At 38.8% G+C, this 21746-nt stretch overlaps 1 protein-coding gene across 6 annotated transcripts in view; it reads left to right on the top strand.

Moving 5' to 3' along the window:
- The window catches only part of MID2 (midline 2), a 122918-nt gene extending 101670 nt beyond the window's left edge, over positions 1-21248 (top strand). For 5 of the 6 annotated variants that reach the window (XM_043458071.1, XM_043458070.1, XM_043458068.1 and 2 more), the window contains exons 6-10: positions 4986-5113; positions 6220-6453; positions 12957-13118; positions 15390-15597; positions 16179-21248. In XM_043458071.1, the coding sequence (XP_043314006.1) occupies positions 4986-5113; positions 6220-6453; positions 12957-13118; positions 15390-15597; positions 16179-16581 (1135 nt within the window). In that variant the 3' untranslated portion in view covers positions 16582-21248. The remainder of the gene's footprint in view (positions 1-4985; positions 5114-6219; positions 6454-12956; positions 13119-15389; positions 15598-16178) is intronic. The other variant, XM_043458065.1, reaches the window with a different exon arrangement.
- The last annotated feature ends 498 nt before the right edge of the window (positions 21249-21746 follow it).

Below are 21746 nucleotides of genomic sequence, written 5' to 3'. Positions count from 1 at the left end.
TCTGGCAGTTATTAGTGAGGTCACAAGCAAGAATTTAAGTCAAGAACTTTCATTGGGTATAGCCCAGTATACCCCAGGTCATCTGACTCAGTTAAATGATTATAGCCAAGTGTTCATCTCCTGGTTGTACATCATGGAGCATTTGACCTTTATCCAAAGATTGGTTACTGACATAAGCTTTAGAAACAATCTTAGAGTGTCCTTTTAAATAACTTAATTAAACCTTTTAGCAATATAACATCAGTTCAGTTCAGTTGCTCAGTCATGTCTGACTCTTTGTGACCCCATGGACTGCAGTGCACCAGGCCTCCCTGTCCATCACCAACTCCTGGAGTTTACTCAAACTCATGTCCATTGAGTCAGTGATGCCATCCAACCATCTCATCCTCTGTTGTCCCCTTCTCCTCCTGCCCTCAATCTTTCCCAGGATCAAGGTCTTTTCCAATGAGTCAGCTCATTGCATCAGGTGGCCAAAGTATTGGAGTTTCAGCTTCAACATCAGTCCTTCCAATGAACACCCAGGACTGATCTCCTTTAGGATGGACTGGTTGGCTCTACTTGCAGTCCAAGGGACTCTCAAAAGTCTTCTCCAACACCACAGTTCAAAAGCATCAATTCCTTGGCACTCAGCTTTCTTTATAGTCCAACTCTCACATCCATACAGGACTACTGGAAAAATCATAGCCTTGACAAGACAGATCTTTGTTGGCAAAGTAATGTCTCTGCTTTTTAATATGCTGTCTAGGTTGGTCATAACTTTTCTTCCATGGAGTAAGTGTCTTTTAATTTCATGGCTGCAGTTACCATCTGCAGTGATTTTGGAGCCCCCTCAAAAAATGTCTGCCACTGTTTCCACTGTTTCTCCATCTATTTGCCATGAAGTGATGGGACTGGATGCCATGATCTTTGTTCTCTGAATGTTGAGCTTTAAGCCAACTTTTTCACTCTCCTCTTATACTTTCAAGAGGCTCTTTAGTTCTTCTTCGCTTTCTGCCATAAGGGTGGTGTCATCTGCATATCTGAGGTTATTGATATTTCTCCCAGCAATCTTGATTCCAGCTTGTGCTTCATCCAGTCCAGCATTTCTCATGATGTACTCTGCGTATAAGTTAAATAAGCAGGATGACAATATACAGCCTTGATGTACTCCTTTTCCTATTTGGAACCAGTCTGTTGTTCTATGTCCAGTTCTAACTGTTGCTCCTTGACCTGCGTACAGATTTCTCAAGAGGCAGGTCAGGTGGTCTGGTATTCCCATCTCTTGAAGAATTTTCCACAGTTTGTGATGATCTACACAGTCAAAGGCTTTGGCATAATCAATAAAGCAGAAATAGATGTTTTCTGGAACTCTCTTGCTTTTTTGATGATCCATCGGATGTTGGGAATTTGATCTGTGGTTCCTCTGCCTTTTCTAAAACCAGCTTGAACATCTGGAAGTTCATGGTTCACGTATTGTTGAAGCCTGGCTTGGAGAATTTTGAGTATTACTTTGCTAGCGTGTGAGATGAGTGCGATTGTGCAGTAGTTTGAGCATTCTTTGGCATTGCCTTTCTTAGGGATTAGAATGAAAACTGACCTTTTCCAGTCCTGTGTCCACTGCTGAGTTTTCCAAATTTGCTGGCATTTTGAGTATAGCACCTTCACATCATCATCTTTATATAACATAACAATATAACATGTTACATGTAACATATTAATGATATATTAACAGATAACATATTAACAATATAACATAACAAGTGAGTCTCAGAAGTGCGTCTTAGTAAGCACAGACCTTAATTAACAAAACTAGAACTTAATATTCAGTGAAACATAATTTTTTTTTGAGAACTCATTGTGAGTACATAACACTATAGCCAGGGAAGGCTTTAGCCCATCAAATAAAAATGAGGTCTGTCAGGGAGCCAGGGAAAAGCCAAGTGGCCATCTTGAATTCCCCATAGCCCTGGCTCTTGGATTTTTAACTGTTGTTTTTCCATTTTTAATTTCCTGATATAGGAGCAGACTATTGCCATGTTTTAAGGACATCAAGATAGCAAAAGCCTAGCTGTGAGGGGTTATTTTTTTGTAGAAGCAGAATGAACTTTGTCTACATGTAACATAATCATAAATAATGTTTATTTACTTCACCAAAGTAACAAAAAGATTTTAAAAACAAATATAAATCACTTAAAGGCAAAGACAATCATAATCTGTTATCGAAAGCTGCATTCTAAGAAAACTTTGTTCTCTAAACAAAGAGAAGACCAAATTCCATTCTGGTACCAGCTTACTGTTAATAACAAAATAAAAATAACAAAATAAAAATAAAAATAACAACAACAAAAAAAGCTAACTCTGGTATGGCTTGAGAATAATCTACATAACCTAAATATCTTTCTCACTGGTCTCTCTCACAGGGTCTGAAATTCTTCCCCACAATTAATCATTGTTATGTATTAAGAACCAGGACTTCAGTTAAAGTGAAATTTTAACTGAGAGACAGAGAGTTATTCCTTCCCCCTTACTAATGACTGACAGCTCAGTTGGTAAAGAATCTGCCTGCAATGCAGGAAACCGCAGGTTGATTCCTGGGTCAGGAAGATTCCCCTGGAGAAGGGATAGGCTACCCACTCCAGTATTCTTGGGCTTCCCTGGTGACTCAGATGGTAAAGAATCTGCCTGCAATGTGGGAGACCTGAGTTCTATCCCTGGGCTAGGAAGATCCCCTGGAGGAGGGCATGGCAAACTTCTCCAGTATTCTTGCCTGGAGAATCCCATGGACAGAGAAGCCTGGCGGGCTACAGTTTATGGGGTCGCAAAGAATTGGACACGACTGAGTGACTAAGCACAGTACATGCCAATTTAATTAAAATTCTCTGTATCTAAAATGTTGCCCTGTAGTTAATGAAAGACATTTTAGTGTGGTTTATGTATAATGCTAAATAAAGAATATTTAAGCTGTTTATAGATTATCCATTTTTATAGATAATCTATAAGGTCAGATGTTTTTAAAATTCAGCATGACAAGATACAGTAGCAAACTTTGCTTTACTAAATCAGACCAAGTTATAATTCAGGATTGTCTTTTAAACAGCTATCCAAAAACAACATACAACTGTAGAACTACTGTATATGTGTGATTAGTAATGGTGCTTTAGCCAACTCAGAAGGATTAAATTACAGGAGATATACCAGCAGCACAAGCTTTGTAAATTATGTGATCATAAGGCTTAAGAATTAAAACCAAAATCATAGACTAAAAAATATTTATGAATTAGAACTGTGATATCAAAGAATATTTGCATTTGAACCTATTTTCTCATGTAATGCTAAATTTGGCCTCCAAAATCTGAGTCATTTTCAGTCCTAATAAAAATATGTAGGCTTATTTAATAGAGACATAAAAAGCTGCTATGATGCCTTTATTTATAATCATAAATGCTATCTCATTTTACTTTACATTTCTTTGATTTGTCATGTAGTTGGGATTTTAAATATATTTGTTGGCTATTCATTTTCATGTTTATGAATTAACTTTCTGTTTTATATGTCTATACTTCTCCTGTCACCACTTTACTTTCTGCTTATTCCTAGACACCTGAAAAACCTGATCTGCCTCTAGTTTTGACCACTTCCAGTCCATCCACTGCAGCTGGAGTATTGTTCTTGAAATATAAATTTGCACTCATCACTCCTCTACCTAAAATGCTTCAGGGGCTCTCATTATATTAGTCTTTCACTTGTTTATCCTGGCCTGAAATTTATTCCCGCAACATCTCTATTTTCAGAAACAGCCAAAAGCTATTGTCATAGACGTGTAACAGGATATCCATGCATGAGGAGATTTATTTCTTTAACTCCTCATCCCCTTATAACTAGTTCACCATACAAGTTTCCTCTCTGGTAGTCCTACATTCAGTGCCTCTTTTCTCTACTCTAAGGTGCATATTGTTGCCAAGTTAATGTTTCTTTCCATACCGTTATTTGCACGCTCCAGAATTCTCATTGGCTCTGATTCAGGTCAGGCACAGGGCCTAAACATGTATGTTTCAATCAAAGCTCAGAGATAATTCTGATGTGGAATAATTTTTGAGAATTGCTGAGGTATGTAAAAATATACCTTAATTAAAAAAAAAAAAAGCTGTCTATATGGTTAAGGGTATAGAGTTTAGAATCCAGGGAACATGGGTTCAGTTATATTTCTTTTTTTCTAACCCTTGTGTGACCTTGAGCAAGTTCCTTAACCTTACTATGTCTCATTTACAAAATGGAAATAACATTTGCTACACAGGGTTATGGTAAGGAGTAACTTGGATAATGTGTGTAAAGTGCATGCATGGTGTCTTATACATACTGAATGCTCAATAAAAGTTACCATTTGTAGTGTCGTTGTTAGTCATTCAACAATTATTTATTCTCTATGTGTCCAACACTGCGTTAGGAACCATGGTATAAAATGCAGATCCCGCTTTTGAGACTCTTACAATTAGTTAGGGAGATAAAACTAGCATAGCATTATATAACTAGAGAGCAATAAAATTAAATGTAAATGTTATAAAAGATCAAACAAAGTATAGTATTTAGGGGAAGATTTTAACCAAGCCCTAGCATGCTGGCTTATTGATTAACATTTAAAAGAATAGAGGGGTAGAAAAAAAATCTCAAACTTCTGTCACCAAGCTTTCAGAGGTCTAGTTTTGATGCTGCCTGCCAGATGGAAAATGATGCAGAGGGAAAAAAATCCTGTATTTACTTCTCCAAATTAAGACAGGATGGGGGAGTGTGTTTGAGGAATGAACATATGTGAATAAATATGGTATAACCCTTAATTGGTTCCTGATGATTAAAATTTAAATGGTTTCCATTGGGAAAGGACAGATATTTTTCATTTTAATCAAGTCCTACCAGTCATTTATCTTCACCTTGTTAAACCAGAAATCAAACATTGGATAAAGGTTGCAAATCTATTTTGATGTATATTGATACACTTTTCTCTCTTTCAGGGTCGCTATGGCAACTGCATCTTCTCAAGTTCTGATTCCAGACATCAATTTTAATGATGCCTTTGAAAACTTTGCTTTAGATTTTTCCAGAGAAAAGAAACTGCTGGAGGGGCTAGATTATTTAACAGGTGTGAAAATACTGTGCTTTCCTTTCCATTTTAGTCCTTTTCTTTTGGTAGGCTTTTACTTTAAAATAATCTGAAAAGGCCTTTATAAATATAAAAATGCCTTTATAATCTTTAAAATGATACATATATCTTTTTAGATATAATATATTTTAATTCATGTAACATAAAATAGAAATGATTTGTCAAATATTTCCAAGGACAGAATGGGTATACACACCATCCCTACTTAAAGGTAAAAAACAAGAAGTTGCTGATGGTTTTCTCCTTACAAGCCTGTCAGTAATATAATGTCGCCTGTTATAGGGGTAGAACTCGGGTGGTAATTAAAGAATATTAGAGAATTTTTCACATGGGTACAGGTACCACCCAAATACTTGTAAGGAAATTTAGGAATTAGCAGAATAGGAAGAAAAATGTAAGAAATATCTGACGTGCAGAGAGAATTTTAGAAAATGAGGGCAACAACTTGTCTGTTAAAAATACTGACTGCCTTCAGGATGTTTGAATGATCATTTCATGAGGAAATATACACACACAATAGCTTTGTGTTTGTAGTTATCTTTGTTACTATATTAAAATAGGTGTCATTGATGGAGCATCTCCTTTAAGCCAGACACTATATATTAATTTTACATCATGATCCTTACAAGGAATCTGTGAGGTTAATTATCATCCCCATTTTACAGATGAGGAAACTCATATTAATTTGCACAAATAATCCCTATTAATACTGCCAAAATATATAATACATCTTATTTTGAAATAAAAAGAAAATAGATTGAAGGCCATATAATAAGGAAACACATGACTGCATTATTCTAATAGCTATGTATGTGTTAGTGCAGGCTGAGTAGACAATGGGTCTACTGAGTAACTTAGGCTTAGATCTTTGCCTAAAATCCCTATATCATTGAAGCAAAAGTGGTTAGGGGAACTTGAGGTCTCAGCACTTGACTTCAGGTTGTGTGGTATGTGCAATCTAAAGCTTCTTTTTAAGAAAACCTCCTTTCCAGGAAATGTTGGGTTGGTTAGCAAGAGTAACACATTATAAAATGCCATAACAGAGAGTATGTTTTCCTTACCTTCTTTTCCACCTTTCGTTACAGCCCCCAACCCACCATCTATCCGAGAGGAACTCTGTACTGCCTCCCATGACACCATTACGGTCCACTGGATCTCGGATGATGAGTTCAGCATCAGCTCCTATGAGCTTCAGTACACCATATTCACTGGCCAGGCTAACTTCATCAGTAAGTCATGGTGTAGTTGGGGCCTGTGGCCAGAGATAAGGAAATGTAAGGAAGCAGTAAGCTGCTCAAGATTGGCCGGGGCGCCACGAGGCAAGTGTTTGTAAGACATGTTAGGTTGTTTAGTATAGTGTTGTATAGACAGTGCAAGCTCCCCCAGCACATTGCAAAGATCTTACTGATGGGTGACAAGCAAGTTGTGTATTTCCTTGCTGGGCAGTCATTGGGGCCACTCCCATTTGTTTATGTAATCCTTAGCCTTTCTTGAGTTAATCCATGTCACTCCACTCTCTGAAATCAGAACACAGCTCAGAATTCGTTCCTAAGTAGTTAAGTCACAATCATTGCTGATTCTATGTGTGTGAACATCTCTCTTCTTGACTCTTCTTCCACTTCATTATCATGGTAAAAAACATTACATTCAAAGACTACCACTTCCTTTACTGTACCCATTTGTATCAGTGAATAAGTGACAAGCCTCCTGCCTCTGTCACTCTTCCCCCTATCCCTTCTTCCTTTCCTTCAAAAATTACAACAAATATAAAAGTGCATCAGCGAGCCACCAAATGAAAGATGTTCTGAAAGCAGTCATTTAGCTCACATGTTATGGTTTTACCTTCTGATGAATTGGAACAAGACATAGGACCTTAACTCAAGCTGCAAATTCCCCTCAACCTGCTGGAGAAAATGGAAATGAAAGCAAAATTAAAGCTGAATTCAAGATTGGAACCAACTTGCACGCTAAGGTTGCATCTGCATAGCTGCAAATTAGTATTTTCCTTTAATCTTGTGTTTGTGCTTCTGTGTCTGACTTCACAGACCTGTGTGAGAGGAGTTTTTCTGATGAAACCCTCCTGAAAGGGCTTCCTTTTCCCATCTTGTGACAATTTAGGGCCACATGGTGGGGTGGGGAGGTGAGAGGACATTTGGGGTCCAGCTCAAAAAAAACACTTGCCTCGTGCAGCTCCAACCTAAGCCACTTGGTCCTGGTAGCTGCGTTCCTGGGTGTTTGTTCAGGTTGTGAAGCTGAAAAATGCTAAGGCCTCCCCAACACACATGTTTACAGTGGCCTCTCCTGCTCTGGAAAGTCTTAAAGCCAGTAACTGTGCTTTTCTTTCCTGATATGGGGAGAGCAGTGGTCTCCTGGGAGTTGAGAATAAGTCCAAGGAGTGACAAAGATCAAAAGGCTGTTACCTCTATTTTCAAGGATAGATAGTCCTTTGTAAAGAAAAGCTTAAAGGATAAGTCTTAATAGTGATAGGATCATAGCATTTTAGAATTGGAAGGGACCTAGGAAGTCATCTAGTCAAATCATCTTCCCTTCTACCACATACCTTGTAGGTGGTTGTTCTGTCTCTGCTCAAACATTTCCAGTAATGGAATTCTAGCAAAATAGCCCATTCAGTTGTTGTGCAGCTATAAATAATTGTCAGTGCTTCCTTATAAAAGGCCCAAGACTTCCTCCTAGTGAATAATAATAATAGTAATTTACATATGTATGTGTTTCCATTTACAGACACTCCCATATATGTTATCTCATTTGGTCCTCATGACTTCTTCCTTAGCCTTATGAAATAAATGATATTAATTATTTTATAATCGTAAAATTATAGACATAGAAATCGAGTCTCAAGTTGAATGAGTTGTCCAAGGTCACAGAGCTACAAACTGAGGGAATCATGATTTGAACCCAAGCCTTTCAAACTTTAAGCTTAATGCCTCTTGAATTAAACTAGCTACCAATTAGTCCTAGTCCATGGAGGATAGCTGAATTATTGCTTTTGTGTATTAGCTGATATCCCCTTACCCCATACCTTTTTTCTAGCAGCCACATTGACTATCATGTTGACTGAACATATAGTAAGCTGAAATCCCTAGGCACTCCAAATCCCATTCCTATACAATTGAGTGTTTAAACTGAAATACGACATCTTGAATTTATTCCTAGGGACATTTTTATCTGGTTAGTTCTGACTCCTTACCAAGCCAGCTAAATTTTTTGGGGGGAGTTTCTGCCTCCCAATATATTTACCTTCCCTCCCAGCCTGCCTTCTCTGTCTTCCTCCTTTGATCATTGATGGAAAAGTGTAATAGGACAGAGACAAAGACAGAACCCTGAAGCAAAGTTTTGGATGGCACTGGACAGATAAGTTGAAACTATTTTACTCAGAATAAATATTCATGAAGATTCCAGTCTTACATGCTTGTCTGGCCTGCCACTGTTGACTAAACTCTATTTGTGAGAGCTACTTTCCCTTGAGGTTTCCCTACATTTTCTCTTTTAAAAACCACTTTATTGAGGTGTGATTGACATATAAAAAGTTGTCCATCAACAGATGAATGGATAAAGAAAATGTGGTATATACATAAAACGGAATATTATTAAGCCTTTAAAAAGAAGGAAATCCTGCCACATGCAATACCATGGATGAACCTGGAGGGCATTGTGCTAAATGAAATAAGCCAGACACAGAAGGACAAATACTACATGATACCACTTATATGAAGAATCTTAAAATAGTCAAACTCCACATTTTCTTTAACCAGAAATTTCTTCCTTGTTTGTTAGAATTTTGTCTGGAGAAATAGTTCTCTTTATTTTTTTCAGCTTTTCTCCTATATTTTGAACTTTCTTCCCACTTTATGTAAGATTTGAAATGGTCATAGGCCAATAGTGTTTCAGATGATGCTGTTGGCTGAATGAAAATTCCAACAGATGTTTGGATAATGGTCTTCCCCATTACTGTATTTCTTTCCTCTGTTTCAGTTTTGCATTTTGTATTATAAAAGCAACTGGCTATAACTTCTGGCTGCCAGGCGGTCTGTAACATACTGTCACAAAGATTAACTTCTATCTCCCCTCAGTCTTGTTCTCATGCAAATGCTCTCTATGCCCATTTACACTCAGGTTCATGGATTTCCATATTGTGGTCTTTTCCTTTTGAACAAGGTGTATACTTCCATTACCATAAATAAGTGATAAATCCCATCTCACTAAGTCTCAGTGATACCCAGAGGATCATATATTTACCTTTTAAAATTTAGAAATGATTTCAAAATTACTGAAAAGTGTGCAAGACTAGTGCAAAGGAAACCCATATACTCTTCACCCAGATTCACCTATTGTTAATATTTTATCCCATTTCCTTTATCATTTGCTAACATTCCCTATTATTGTGTTTTTTCTGAACCATTTAAGAGTAAATTGCATACGTCATGGCTTTTCACTCCTAAATTCTTCAGTATGTGTTTCCTAAGAATAAAGAAATTCTCTTATGTATCCACAGTACAGTTATTAACTTTAACAGATATGACGTTAATGCAGTGCTTTTAACTAATCCACCATTCATATTCCAGTCTTGACCATTGACCCAATAATATATTTTATGACATATAGAACCCAATATTGTCCTATATAGTCTAAAATCAGGTACTGGACTTAATTGTCATATTTGTAGCATCCTTTAATTTGGAACATTCCCTCAGCCTTTCTTTGTCTTTAATGACATTGTTATTCTTTTTTAAAGTGCCCTTTTGTTTGTTTATTATGCTGTTCCTTGAGTTTGTCTGATGTTTCCTCATGATTATATTCAGATTATGCATTTTTGGCTTCCATCATGTAAGTGATGTGTTTTCCTTAGGACATCACATCAAGAGACACACACACAAAAAAGAGACACACAATGTGTACATGCCTTTCATTGGTGATGCTGATTTTGATCACCTGATCAAAGATGTTATCTGATTTCTTCTCTGCATAGTTACTATTTTTCCTTTTGCAACTAATAATCAATCTGTGCAGTGATACTTTAAGGCCATAAAAATATCCTGCTTCCTCATCAAATCCATCCTACTTCCTCTTTTAGCATCAGTCAATAATTCTCACCTGATCCAAACTTTACTCTGATGATGGCAAAATAATGATTTTTCCAAGTGAGCATCCCATCCCACATTTACAGGTTGCCACTCTGCATTCTACTGTAAGCAAAAGTCTCATCCTTCATTTGTTTACATTTTTACTTCTCAGCATGGACTCATGAATTCTCTTTTTTCATTCGTTTATAATTCTTTACTGCCCTTACTTATTTTGGTGCTCAGATCACCCAAATTTAGCCAGTTGGAGCCTTTTAAGCTGACTCCTGAGTCCTTATATTCTGCCATCATTTTCTCGAGCACTTCCTTACTTTGCAACATAACAAAAGGTTATTGGCTAATTTTAGACCATACCTGCCCCAGCCTTGAAATCAGCCATTTTTCCAAGGAACCCTGGTCCCTTTTCATGGCAGGATGTTATTAGAGACCAAGACCTGGGTACTAGAAAAATACACACACAATACACCCATGTACATATACATATTCACACATAATATATGTACCCATATACTTAACGTATGTGCATGCATGTATGCACATACACATACACATTTTAGAAATAATGAGTTCATAGCAATATCTCCAGCCCATTCCCACAGGCTCTTTCTTGCCACCCCCCATTTCATACTTGGATGTTCCTACTTCCACAGTGAGAACCCTGGCTCCCAACAGCATCAGCACATATACTCATTTGCTCAATCCCATAGCATATCTGAAATAGTTTCAGAATGGCATTGCCCATACCACTACAAAAACAAGCAATACTGGAGCATCTATTGACAGTTCTCCTCTTGCCCTTTTCTGTGATTCTTGATATTTGAAATGCAGGTGGCTTCATTTGGTTTGTTTGCTTTCAGTTTTAGACCCTACTCTTACCATTCATATTGGTGTCATTTACATTTTTTAAATTTCTAAAGCAACTTTTCTGAAAGGGAAAGATATGAAAAAAAAAGGTATACTCAGAGAAGTGTCATTCTCTCTTGTATTCTTTTAATCCTCTTCCCCTACCCCCATCCCTTGTATGTAACCAGCTTCATTATTTTCTGGTTTTTCTTTCCTGTTGTTATTATTGCTTTGTAAATCTAAGCAAATATATGTAGGTTTTCTATTTTGCCTTTCTTTCTTGCATGAAAAAGGTAGCATACTACTTATACCCTTTTGTGATTTTCTTTTTAAAATTAGCAGCATATCTTGGAAATCATTCCATTACCAGTTCATAGAAATCTCCCACCTTCTTTTTTCATAGCTGCATAATACTTCTTTGTGAAGATTGTTTTCTCTTTTGATTTTTTGTTTTGTATTGTTAGAAGCATACCTGAAAGATCATATATTTCCCTCCTACTGTTAAAATTTAATATGTAGTTTATGACTAATACTGTGCTTTGATACATTGGTAGTCAAGCCCTCCAACATTTTTTTTCTGGCCTTCATCCTTATTGTCATTTCATGAGAATCAGTGAACATTGCCACCAATTATTCTTCTTTCTATAGCATATCTGTTTGTACTCCATTATGCTTCTTTTTCTAGTTTTAATTTAGACTTCTACCTCCCCCCAAATTAATTACAAAACCTTCCTGATCATATCTTTTTCAAATCAGTTATTATTATTTCATTTTTAATCTTTACTAAAGCTGCATAGAAATAACTAGATCCACCAGTCATTTCCCCTGCCCTTTCTTTTCCATCCTCTGGTAGAATTATGGTTAAAAAGTGGTAAAGTGAAAAGCAGATAACAGAAGAGATAAGTGTAAATTCACAGACTGGAATGTCTATCCCTCTTTTATCAAAACTTAGCTAAATACATGTTTGTTTTTAATTATGTATATTTTTATCTGTTTAAGTCAATGTTTATGGTCTAAAGAGTTTCAAAAGCAGAAACCTAGATCTCTGGTCCCTTTCCCTACTTGGGAGGGAAGAAGGTTCCAGACAACAAATGTGTTCCTGGACTGCCCAACCTCAAATGAGTATTGGAATCAGAAATGGGGAGGGGTAAAATAAGTAGTGTCAAGTAAGGAGATGCTATTTCACTTTGACTATCGTGTCATCTCCTTGGCTTCCCTGTGACACCTTGGAGCCCACCAGGATTGGAAGCAAGGGTGAGGATAGTGTGGGAGAGCTGAATCATAAGCCTTGCAAGCTTTGCTACCTTGCAGTGACAAAGGAACATTGTTTGCTCCATGATTGTGGAGCAGTGTAGTGGAGAGAACACTGGACTAGGTTAAAGAGACCAGGGTTCTATTCAGCGCCACTCTCAGCTCTCTGTGGCCTTGGGCAAGTCACTTTCCTTCTTAGTTTCCTATTTGTAAAACAAGGGAAATACGGTGTCTAGTTGGCCTTTTGGCTCTGAGATTCCTTATTATTCTGTTCTGCTCTACCCATTCGAGGGTCAGACTCAGATCTCAGAGGATTGAACCTTTGGGGTAAAGATCTAGAAATGCTATGAAAGACACGATTCTGTGATTTTGTGTAGAAGTTTTCCCTGCATTCTTTGGCAGAAAATTGAAGTAACTTTTCACCAATGGTTACATTCAATTACCAGAGGCAAGGAGCCTGGCATAAGCTTAGCTCCGTGGGAGAAAAGAAGCAGATGGGATTCATCTCCCTATGTCTTCCACGACTCAAAACAAAATGAAATTTGCTTTGGGGGGCTTATGATGAATACTCAGTGTGCTTCTCATCCTGCCTTTTTTACATTAACATCCTTGCTTTCCCCACATTACAGGCCTGTATAATTCTGTGGATAGCTGGATGATCGTGCCCAACATCAAACAGAACCATTACACAGTCCACGGACTGCAGAGTGGAACACGCTACATCTTCATTGTTAAAGCCATAAACCAAGCAGGCAGCAGGAACAGTGAACCTACCCGACTCAAGACAAACAGTACGTTGTGATCGCAAAAGGAGAGAGCAGCTTTGCCCTCCTAAGCAGCGAGTACTCTTAGTCTGACACTGGCACCTCCTACAGCAGTGTAAGAGGGCAGAGGCACCAAGTAGAGAAGCTTTGCTGTTGGATTATGTGCTTTGGGCCAGAGGGGTTGTTTTTGCCCCTGGGAGGTGTGTGGACACAGAGATATACAGAAAACAGCTGGTGGCTTGGGAGGATGTTAGTGAAGAAATGTTTTTGTTTGTTTATTTTTGACTGTGCTGGGTTTTCATTGCTGCATATGGGCTTTCTCTAGTTGTGGTGAGCTGGGGCTGTTCTCTAGTTGCCATGCACGGGCTTCTCATTGTAGTGGCTTCTCTTGTTGCAGAGTACAGGCTCTAGGTGCATGGCTTCACTAGTTGCAACATGCAGGCTCAGTAGTTGTGGCTGGCAGGCTTAGTTGCCCCATAGCATGTGGAATCTCCCCAGGCCAGGGATCAAACCCATGTCCCCTGCCTTGGCAGACAGATTCTTAATCGCTGGCCCACCAGGAATGTCCAGTGAAGATTTTTCTCTGCACTCTGCCTCCATACTTGGGGTGCAACTGAGTAAAAGAGTACTGTTTGTAATAATCTGGTAAAATTCTCCTTCAGAGAAGCCAAACCTGTTAGGAATGCTTTTTGACAGAAAAATCCAACTAATTTAGCTTGACAAATATTATTTGTGAGCAGCTTAAACAAATTGTATTTTTTTCTCTCTTTCATATAGCAAGAAACTCAGAGGTAGGCAGTTCAGGGCTGGTGCCTGTCATAAAAGACCAAGACTCCTCCTCCCTTTGTGTGTTGGCTTATTGCTAACCTGGCAATAAGTCCCAACCTGGCCACTGCAACCTCCAGATGACATATTTCTTTTCAAGATAGAAAGAAGGGGGAAAACACTGGTACATGCATTGACTATCTCTTTTACCAAGAATGTAGGCATTTTCCCAGAAGTTTCCCCACCCCACCTGACCTCTGCTTCCATCTTCTTAGTCACCCCTAGCAGCAAGGGAGGCTAGGAGCTTGAGTATTTAGCTTTTCTTGCCTCTATAGTAAAAGCAGGTAAGAGAAAAAAAAGTAGTGGGTGGGTGTTACATTGACCAACGGTGTCTGTCAGACGTGTTTTGTATTATACAGCTCTTGCCATACCCAGCTGTTGGCTCCTAGTAACTAACTGCTTTTGTCATATGACTTTAAGGAATTCTTTGTTGGGAATGATCCAACACAACAGATATTTTCTCTAATTATTGATGATGCAACAATCACTCTAACAAAGTGACCTATTAGATGTCATTTCAGTTCAGTTCAGTTCAGTCGCTCAGTCGTTTCCAACTCTTTGCGACCCCATGAATCACAGCACGCCAGGCCTCCCTGTCCATCACCAACTCCCAGAGTTTACTCAAACTCATGTCCATCGAGTCAGTGATGCAATCCAGCCATCTCACCTTCTGTCGTCCCCTTCTCCTCCTGCCCCCAATCCCTCCCAGCATCAGGGTCTTTTCCAATGAGTCAACTCTTCACATGAGGTGGCCAAAGTACTGGAGTTTCAGGTTCAGCATTAGTCCTTCCATGAACACCCAGGACTGATCTCCTTTAGGGTGGACTGATTGGATCTCCTTGCGGTCGAAGGGACTCTCAAGAGTCTTCTCCAACACCACAGTTCAAAAGCATCAATTCTTCGGTGCTCAGCTTTCTTCACAGTCCAACTCTCACATCCATACATGACCACTGGAAAAACCATAGCCTTGACTAGACGGACCTTTGTTGGCAAAGTAATGTCTCTGCTTTTTTTACATCCCAGTAATTAGAGGGCAAAACAATCTGTCCTATAGTTGAGTTATTCTCAGGTTTTTTGTTCTGCCACCAAGCAGCAATTATCTCATCTATCCCCACTTTGCCTTACCTGAAATATTCCTTTCCCTAAAATCTGCTCAAATCCCAAACCACCCACTGAAATAAAGCAATGTACAAAAGTTATTTGAGAATAGGAGACCTTGAGACCCCCTTTTAATTTGACAGTCTATGAAGGGGGGGACAGCTTATTTTTATTTTATTGAAAACAGTGGCTTCTGTCCTGCTTCTTTCATATAATCCAAACACCAGTCAGCTTTCACTGACTCAAGAATGATCATTATAAAAAAAAAAAAAATGATCATTATGTCGAGGTTCCTCTGATAGTGCAGAACCAGGAGAGAATTCTTACATACTTTCTCATGTATTTTCTTTTTTTTTTTCCTACTTTATTTTTCAGGCCAACCCTTTAAACTGGATCCCAAAATGACTCACAAGAAGTTGAAGATTTCCAATGATGGATTGCAGATGGAAAAGGAAGAAAGCTCTCTGAAGAAGAGCCATACCCCAGAGAGGTTTAGTGGCACTGGGTGCTATGGGGCAGCAGGAAATATATTCATTGACAGCGGTTGCCACTACTGGGAGGTGGTCATGGGGTCCTCCACATGGTGAGTGGATCCAACTTTTCTTTCCCCCTGTTGTTAGGTTCCTGGGAGATTCAGTTTGATAGTACAAATATAATACCAGTAAGTCAAGGTTAAAAGGCAAGTGATGGAAACCACTCTTAGAAAAATTTTCCAGTTTTTAAAAAATCAAATCATGGAAAATATACTGAGCTAGGAGTTGAAAATTACAGCACTCTAATTGCTAACTTTTTTTTAAAGCTCTAGTGCTATCACTGTTATGGATCTAAATGTAAACTATTTAAGGAAGAAACGTGTATTCTATTGCTTAGATGTCCTGTATCATGTCTGTGCTGTGCTGTGCTTAGTCGCTCAGTTGTGTCCAACTCTTTGTGACCCCATGGACTGTCACCTGCCAGGCTCTTCTGTCCATGGGCTTCTCCAGGCAAGAATACTGGAGTAGGTTGCCATGTCCTCCTCCAGGGGATCTTCCCAACCCAGGGATCGAACCCAGGTCTCCTGCATTGCAGGCAGATTCTTTAGCATCTGAGCCACAGGGAAGCCCAATGGTATCTAGCATAACTCAGATCATGAACAGATGTGATCTCCTTTCCATTGTCTCACAGGTATGCAGTTGGCATTGCCTACAAATCAGCTCCCAAGAATGAATGGATTGGCAAGAACGCCTCCTCGTGGGTCTTCTCGCGATGCAATAGTAACTTCGTTGTGAGACATAACAACAAGGAAATGCTGGTGGACGTGCCTCCACAGTTGAAGCGCCTGGGTGTCCTTCTGGATTATGACAACAACATGCTGTCTTTCTATGACCCAGCTAACTCTCTCCATCTTCATACTTTTGATGTGACCTTCATTCTTCCCGTTTGTCCAACATTCACAATCTGGAACAAATCCCTAATGATCCTGTCTGGCTTGCCTGCCCCAGATTTTATTGATTACCCTGAGCGGCAGGAATGCAACTGCAGGCCTCAAGAATCCCCTTACGTTTCTGGGATGAAAGCTTGCCATTAAGTTTCAAGAGAGCATGTAATAATTCACTGGCTCTCCAGTTCAGCAGTACTTCCCCTCCTAAACCTCAGTTAGTATCCAATATACAGGATACAAAAATGAAGTTCATTTGAAGCATCCAAAAGAACTAGATATTATAGATTTAATTTTTGTGCATTAAAGCTTGTATTTGAATTAATGTATTGAGTTTCTCAGAACAAATTATGAGTAGTCTGGGTTCAAGCCATTGGAGAACAAATTTGGAGAATTCTTCTGTCATTGAAGAATTCAAAATTCCCAGTGATTTAGGAGTATAAATGATATTGGAAGGAATTCTAGGTAAATAATGTATAAAGATGCTCTGAACAAGGGGCTAGTCAGCCAGAAAGCAGGGATTCATCAGCCTTTCTAGTACTGGCTGATTTGGTCAAGTAGAATTTTGAAATGTCAAATGATCCCATATTATATGTAGCTTTTTATGAAAACCTACAATCAAGGATTTATTATAAAGAAAACATGTATGTGTATATATAATATATATATAAAATGAATAAATAATATATATTATATATTCATTTTATAATTATATATACATAATGAACTTTTAAATTTACTCATTTGAGTGAGAAATATACTGGAAGGGAAAATAAATTATACCATCCATTTTTGTCCCCTAAAGGGAACATCAAAATCATTTCTCCCCTCCCTCCATTCATCCCTCCCTTCTTCCCTCTGTTCACACACACATGCACATGCAATAATGACATAGATGGTGGGAAGAGCTCTAGATTGGATTAGGAGACATAGGGAGACAAGACTGCACAAGAGATGCTCTTGCTGGATAGAAAATTGATCCAGGTAGTTGTGTTATGTGTAGCACACTTTCATTGGTGCTACCTAATGGAGAAGGTCTGTCTGAACTGTTAAAAATTCTGTCACAGAATATTTCGAAGAAATACAGTTTTACTAGTCTCAAGTAGCATACAGTTACTAGAATTAGGCTTAAAAAAACAAGAGTTGCATAATGGAGGTTCTTTAGGAACCTGCTTTCTTTACTTAATGAGTAAGAATGGAGTGTTGTAGATGCAACAGCTATTTCCATATAAATGGACTTATATTTTCAGATAAAACACTTCTGAAGTGCTTAAGAATGCCTGAGAATAGTCTGTTTTCTTAAACAGGTTGAATAATCATTCTTCTGATCTTGTTTACACTATTCATTTGCTTAGCCAACCCCTTCATGGCAAATGCAGATGTAAACTTCAACCCAGTCCTTATTGCAATCATTGAAGGGAATTAAGCTTTATGGTCGACGCTTCTGTCAGTTCCTCTTCTGTAATTGGGAGTGTCAGCACCAGAGCTCTCTCCTTTCAGGAGCTAAGTCGGCTTCAAAGAGTCTACTTCTTGGGAGTTGTGAAAATATTACTGTCATACAACGTGGTAGTTGTAACAAGCCCCCAGATTGGAGCCTTGAAACAATGCCAAAACTTCTCCCCCTCTTCCTTTCCACCACCTTGGTGGATGTTCATTCATTCATTCATTCAACAAGTTATTAGATGCCAGGTACCACGCTAGAGCTGACATATTAATAATCCACAGTTCCTGCTGTCGAATGACTTACTATTCTGCAGGAGAGACAAAATATCTATAAAAATCCCCTAAATAAGTTTTGTATTGTTTGTACACCTAACATGGAAAGCAAGACTGATTCAGATACAAATGGCAGGCTCAAACTTACCTATCTAGTGGCAAAGTCAGTATTTGGGGTTTTAAAAACCCTACATACTTACTGCTAATCAGGAAACAAGCAACCTCAGTAAGGTTCAGCAGTGCTGGGAAATAGTTTGCTGTGTGGGAAAGCTCATCATAGCCTTTGAATTAAAATAATCGATTTCCTCTGCCATTTACTAGCTGTGTGACCCAGGGCAAGTACTTCACTTCTTTGAGCCACTGTTTCCTCTTCTATACAATAATACCTACCTCACAAGGCTGTTTGCAAAAATGAAAAAAGATAGCACATATAAACTGCTTAGCACAACACCTGGCATTTAGTTAAGTATGGCATTAGTATGGCATACTTAACTATGAAGCGTGGCATTTTGCTAAGTATGCAACAAATATTACTCTCCTTTGCTCGGCCTCAGCCCCAATACAGTGTAGCAGTGCTTTAAAATGGATGTCTTTCATTTCTAAGTTAACTCTGGGTCTCTCTCTCCTCTAGGGCCTATGCCCAAATTCTTAAACAAAACAGATGATTTCAACCCCTTCATAAAACATTTCACTGACACTCAATAGAAAGTCCCGGTTACTTACAGTTTGGCTTTTCAAGTCCCTATTTGCTTTCACAGTTTCATCTTTTGCCACCTTCCCCCTCACATTGATTGCTCTAGCCAAGCTTAACTATTTACACAAGTTGTTCTCTGGGCCTGGAATAGAGACATTAGTAACTGTTTTGATGTCCAGAGTAAACAGCAGGAATTGTTCTTAAAGTAAGGGAATAGTGTGAAAATGCTGTCAATGCAGAACACTCCACCTCCATCCCAGTTCCAATTTTCTTTAAGTTAACCTAGGATCTCCGGTGTATTGGAGAAGGAAATGGCAACCCACTCCAGTGTTCTTGCCTGGAGAATCCCAGGGACGGGGAAGCCTAGTGGGCTGCTGTCTGTGGGGTCGCACAGAGTCGGACACAACTGAAGTGACTTAGCAGCAGCAGCAGGGTCTCCGGTGCCATTCATTTTTTGTGCCTTTATATTGTAGTGCCCCGGGACAAAGCTTCATTGTCTCCACCCTACTTTTGACTCTAGCCTGGACTACCTTTCCCCACTTCTGCCCCACAATAGATTTAATTCCTGAACCCCTAGGCTGGGTTACGTTTTCCTCTTGGGAGCTCCCATGGCACCATGACCATGCCCCCTTCTCAGCAATAATCACATTGTATAACAGTGTTTTTCAAAGTGCGATCCTCAGACCACCTGTTAGAATTATTTTTGGTGTTTGTTAAAACAGTTGATTTTTAAAGTAGACCTCCAACCTAGATCTACTTAATTAAAATGTCTGGGCACATAAGTGGAATTTAGCATTTTTAACAAGCTCCCCCAGGTAATTCTGATGCATACCAAGGTTTGACATTAAGAATCATCCTCCCTCCTAGACTGTGAATACCTTGAGGGCAGGGGTTGTGTCTTTTTTGTTGTGGTGGTATTTTTAACACCTGACATAGTGTGTGGAACAGAGTAGTTGCCTGGCTAATGTTAATTGCGTGAATGTATGAATGAATGAATGAATAATCAAAGTTTCCCTGTTGTACTCTGATATCCATATTGGTGTTTGTTGTTTTCTGGGCAGAAAAGCTTGGCTACGCCATTTGAGCTGTACTGATACTATTTTGCAGATGTCCCAGAACTCATACATATAAATGAGTATTGTCTTCCTCAAAAGCTCTTGGGGAATTGTTTGGAATTATTTGGAGCATGTGGCACAATTGTTTTCAATAATTTTTCAGTCTCTTCAAACTTTGTTCTTTGAATGTGGATTTATGTTTTGGTTATTGCCAAAAATCACTCAGAGCTAAGCCTACTGAATAAAGTAGGAAATTAAACTGGGTTTGGGGTAAGCAATGAAGTTTCTGAGCCAAATAATGAAAAGTACGTTCCAAAAAAATGGTGACAAAAGTATTTGGTGGGGATATGGTGAATCCCAGCTACTTCAGTAAACTTAAGGACTTTCATAGAATTCTGGCAATTTCAGGTACATTAGAGATGTCATTGACTACCTCTAGCTAAACCCAGTTGGACAAAGGAAGTAAGACCTTTATTTAACATCTTCAAGGAAGGTGACTGCATAAGTTTTCATTATTGCTGTCCTCAGTCTGTTCTCCTACAATCCTTTCTCCTAGCAAATTATTCTTTTGTCTGCAATTTATGCTTATTTTCACTTTTTATATTGTCTTATTGAAAGAAGCACAAAAATAACAATAAAGTTAAACATGTTTTGAGAATATGAAAGAAATTTTAATGCCACATTGGAGTTCTGGCTACTTGTATGTAAGAGTAACTGCATCTGTATGTGTTTTTATCATGTGATTCCATTGTGTAAACTCTGGATGCAGTGACTTTCAAATTGCAACAAAATCACATCTATGTTCTTCTCAGCTAAAGTATACTAGGTGAATTTTCTAAGCTTCCATGGTTTACATATTTGTATATGACTACCTGGATGGAGAAATCCACGGATGGACTTTTTGATAAGCGCAAATATTTGATACCATTTCTTCTACAGAATGGAGAATGTGAGGCTGACAGATGAGAACCTCTCCCACACTTATTTCAATTCCTGAAGCCAACTGCAGCCTCACAGCCATTGGGCTGTACTTGGCTGTGTATTTCAGGTTGGCCAGGTTGACTGCCATCAGGTCAGGTGAAACTGCCTTCTACAGTCTGATCTGCCAGCTTCAGACATATGCTATGTCATTGTTGTTGGCTAGAATATTTATTGGACTATTGTTGGACTATTTTTTATCAAATATTTTATCCCAGGCTTGTTTGCCCTGGGAGCTCTGGACCAATAGTGTCTCTCCTAGTGACAGAAACCTGAGCATCTGTGGATTACACAGCCTCATCCCTCTAAAATATCCCAGCCCATCCAAAAATGCTATATTATGAATTAAATAAATATATATGTATTCATGAGTTCTTGATTGTCTCTCACTGAAGCTTGAATTGGGGGAAGAAGGTCCAGAGTTACTGGAAATGACAGGGGAAATTGATTACCATATTAATAGGTAAAGATTCAGGCAGGGAGGATCTGGAACATCTGGATATCGAGATCCAATCATGAAGACTTTGGTTTCAGGAGCAGGATACAGTCAGAAAGACTAAAGAGATGAAGGTATATGGCCCAAGGAAACATGGCACGTTCATGTTTCAGTAATTGGGCCAGAAGGTGGGAATTAGGGAAGAACAAAGAAAACCCCAGTGCTGGAAAGTGAAAGTCACTCAGTCATGTCTGACTCTTTGCAACCCCATGGACTGTATCCATGGAATTCTCCAGGCCAGAATACTGGAGTGGGTAGCCTTTCCCTTCTCCAGTACTGGAACCTAGTGGTTAAGGTCAGGATAGGGCCAGATATGAGCCAACTTGCTGTTAAACATCTGGCCTGTAGGAGGAGCCTGGGAGAGTTAGGAGATCTC

This window comes from Cervus canadensis, chromosome X, assembly GCF_019320065.1.
Source record: "Cervus canadensis isolate Bull #8, Minnesota chromosome X, ASM1932006v1, whole genome shotgun sequence".
Taxonomy (NCBI): Eukaryota; Metazoa; Chordata; class Mammalia; order Artiodactyla; family Cervidae; genus Cervus; species Cervus canadensis.
The sequence above is the reverse complement of the archived record's forward strand: the minus strand, read 5'-3'. Positions and strand labels throughout refer to the sequence as shown.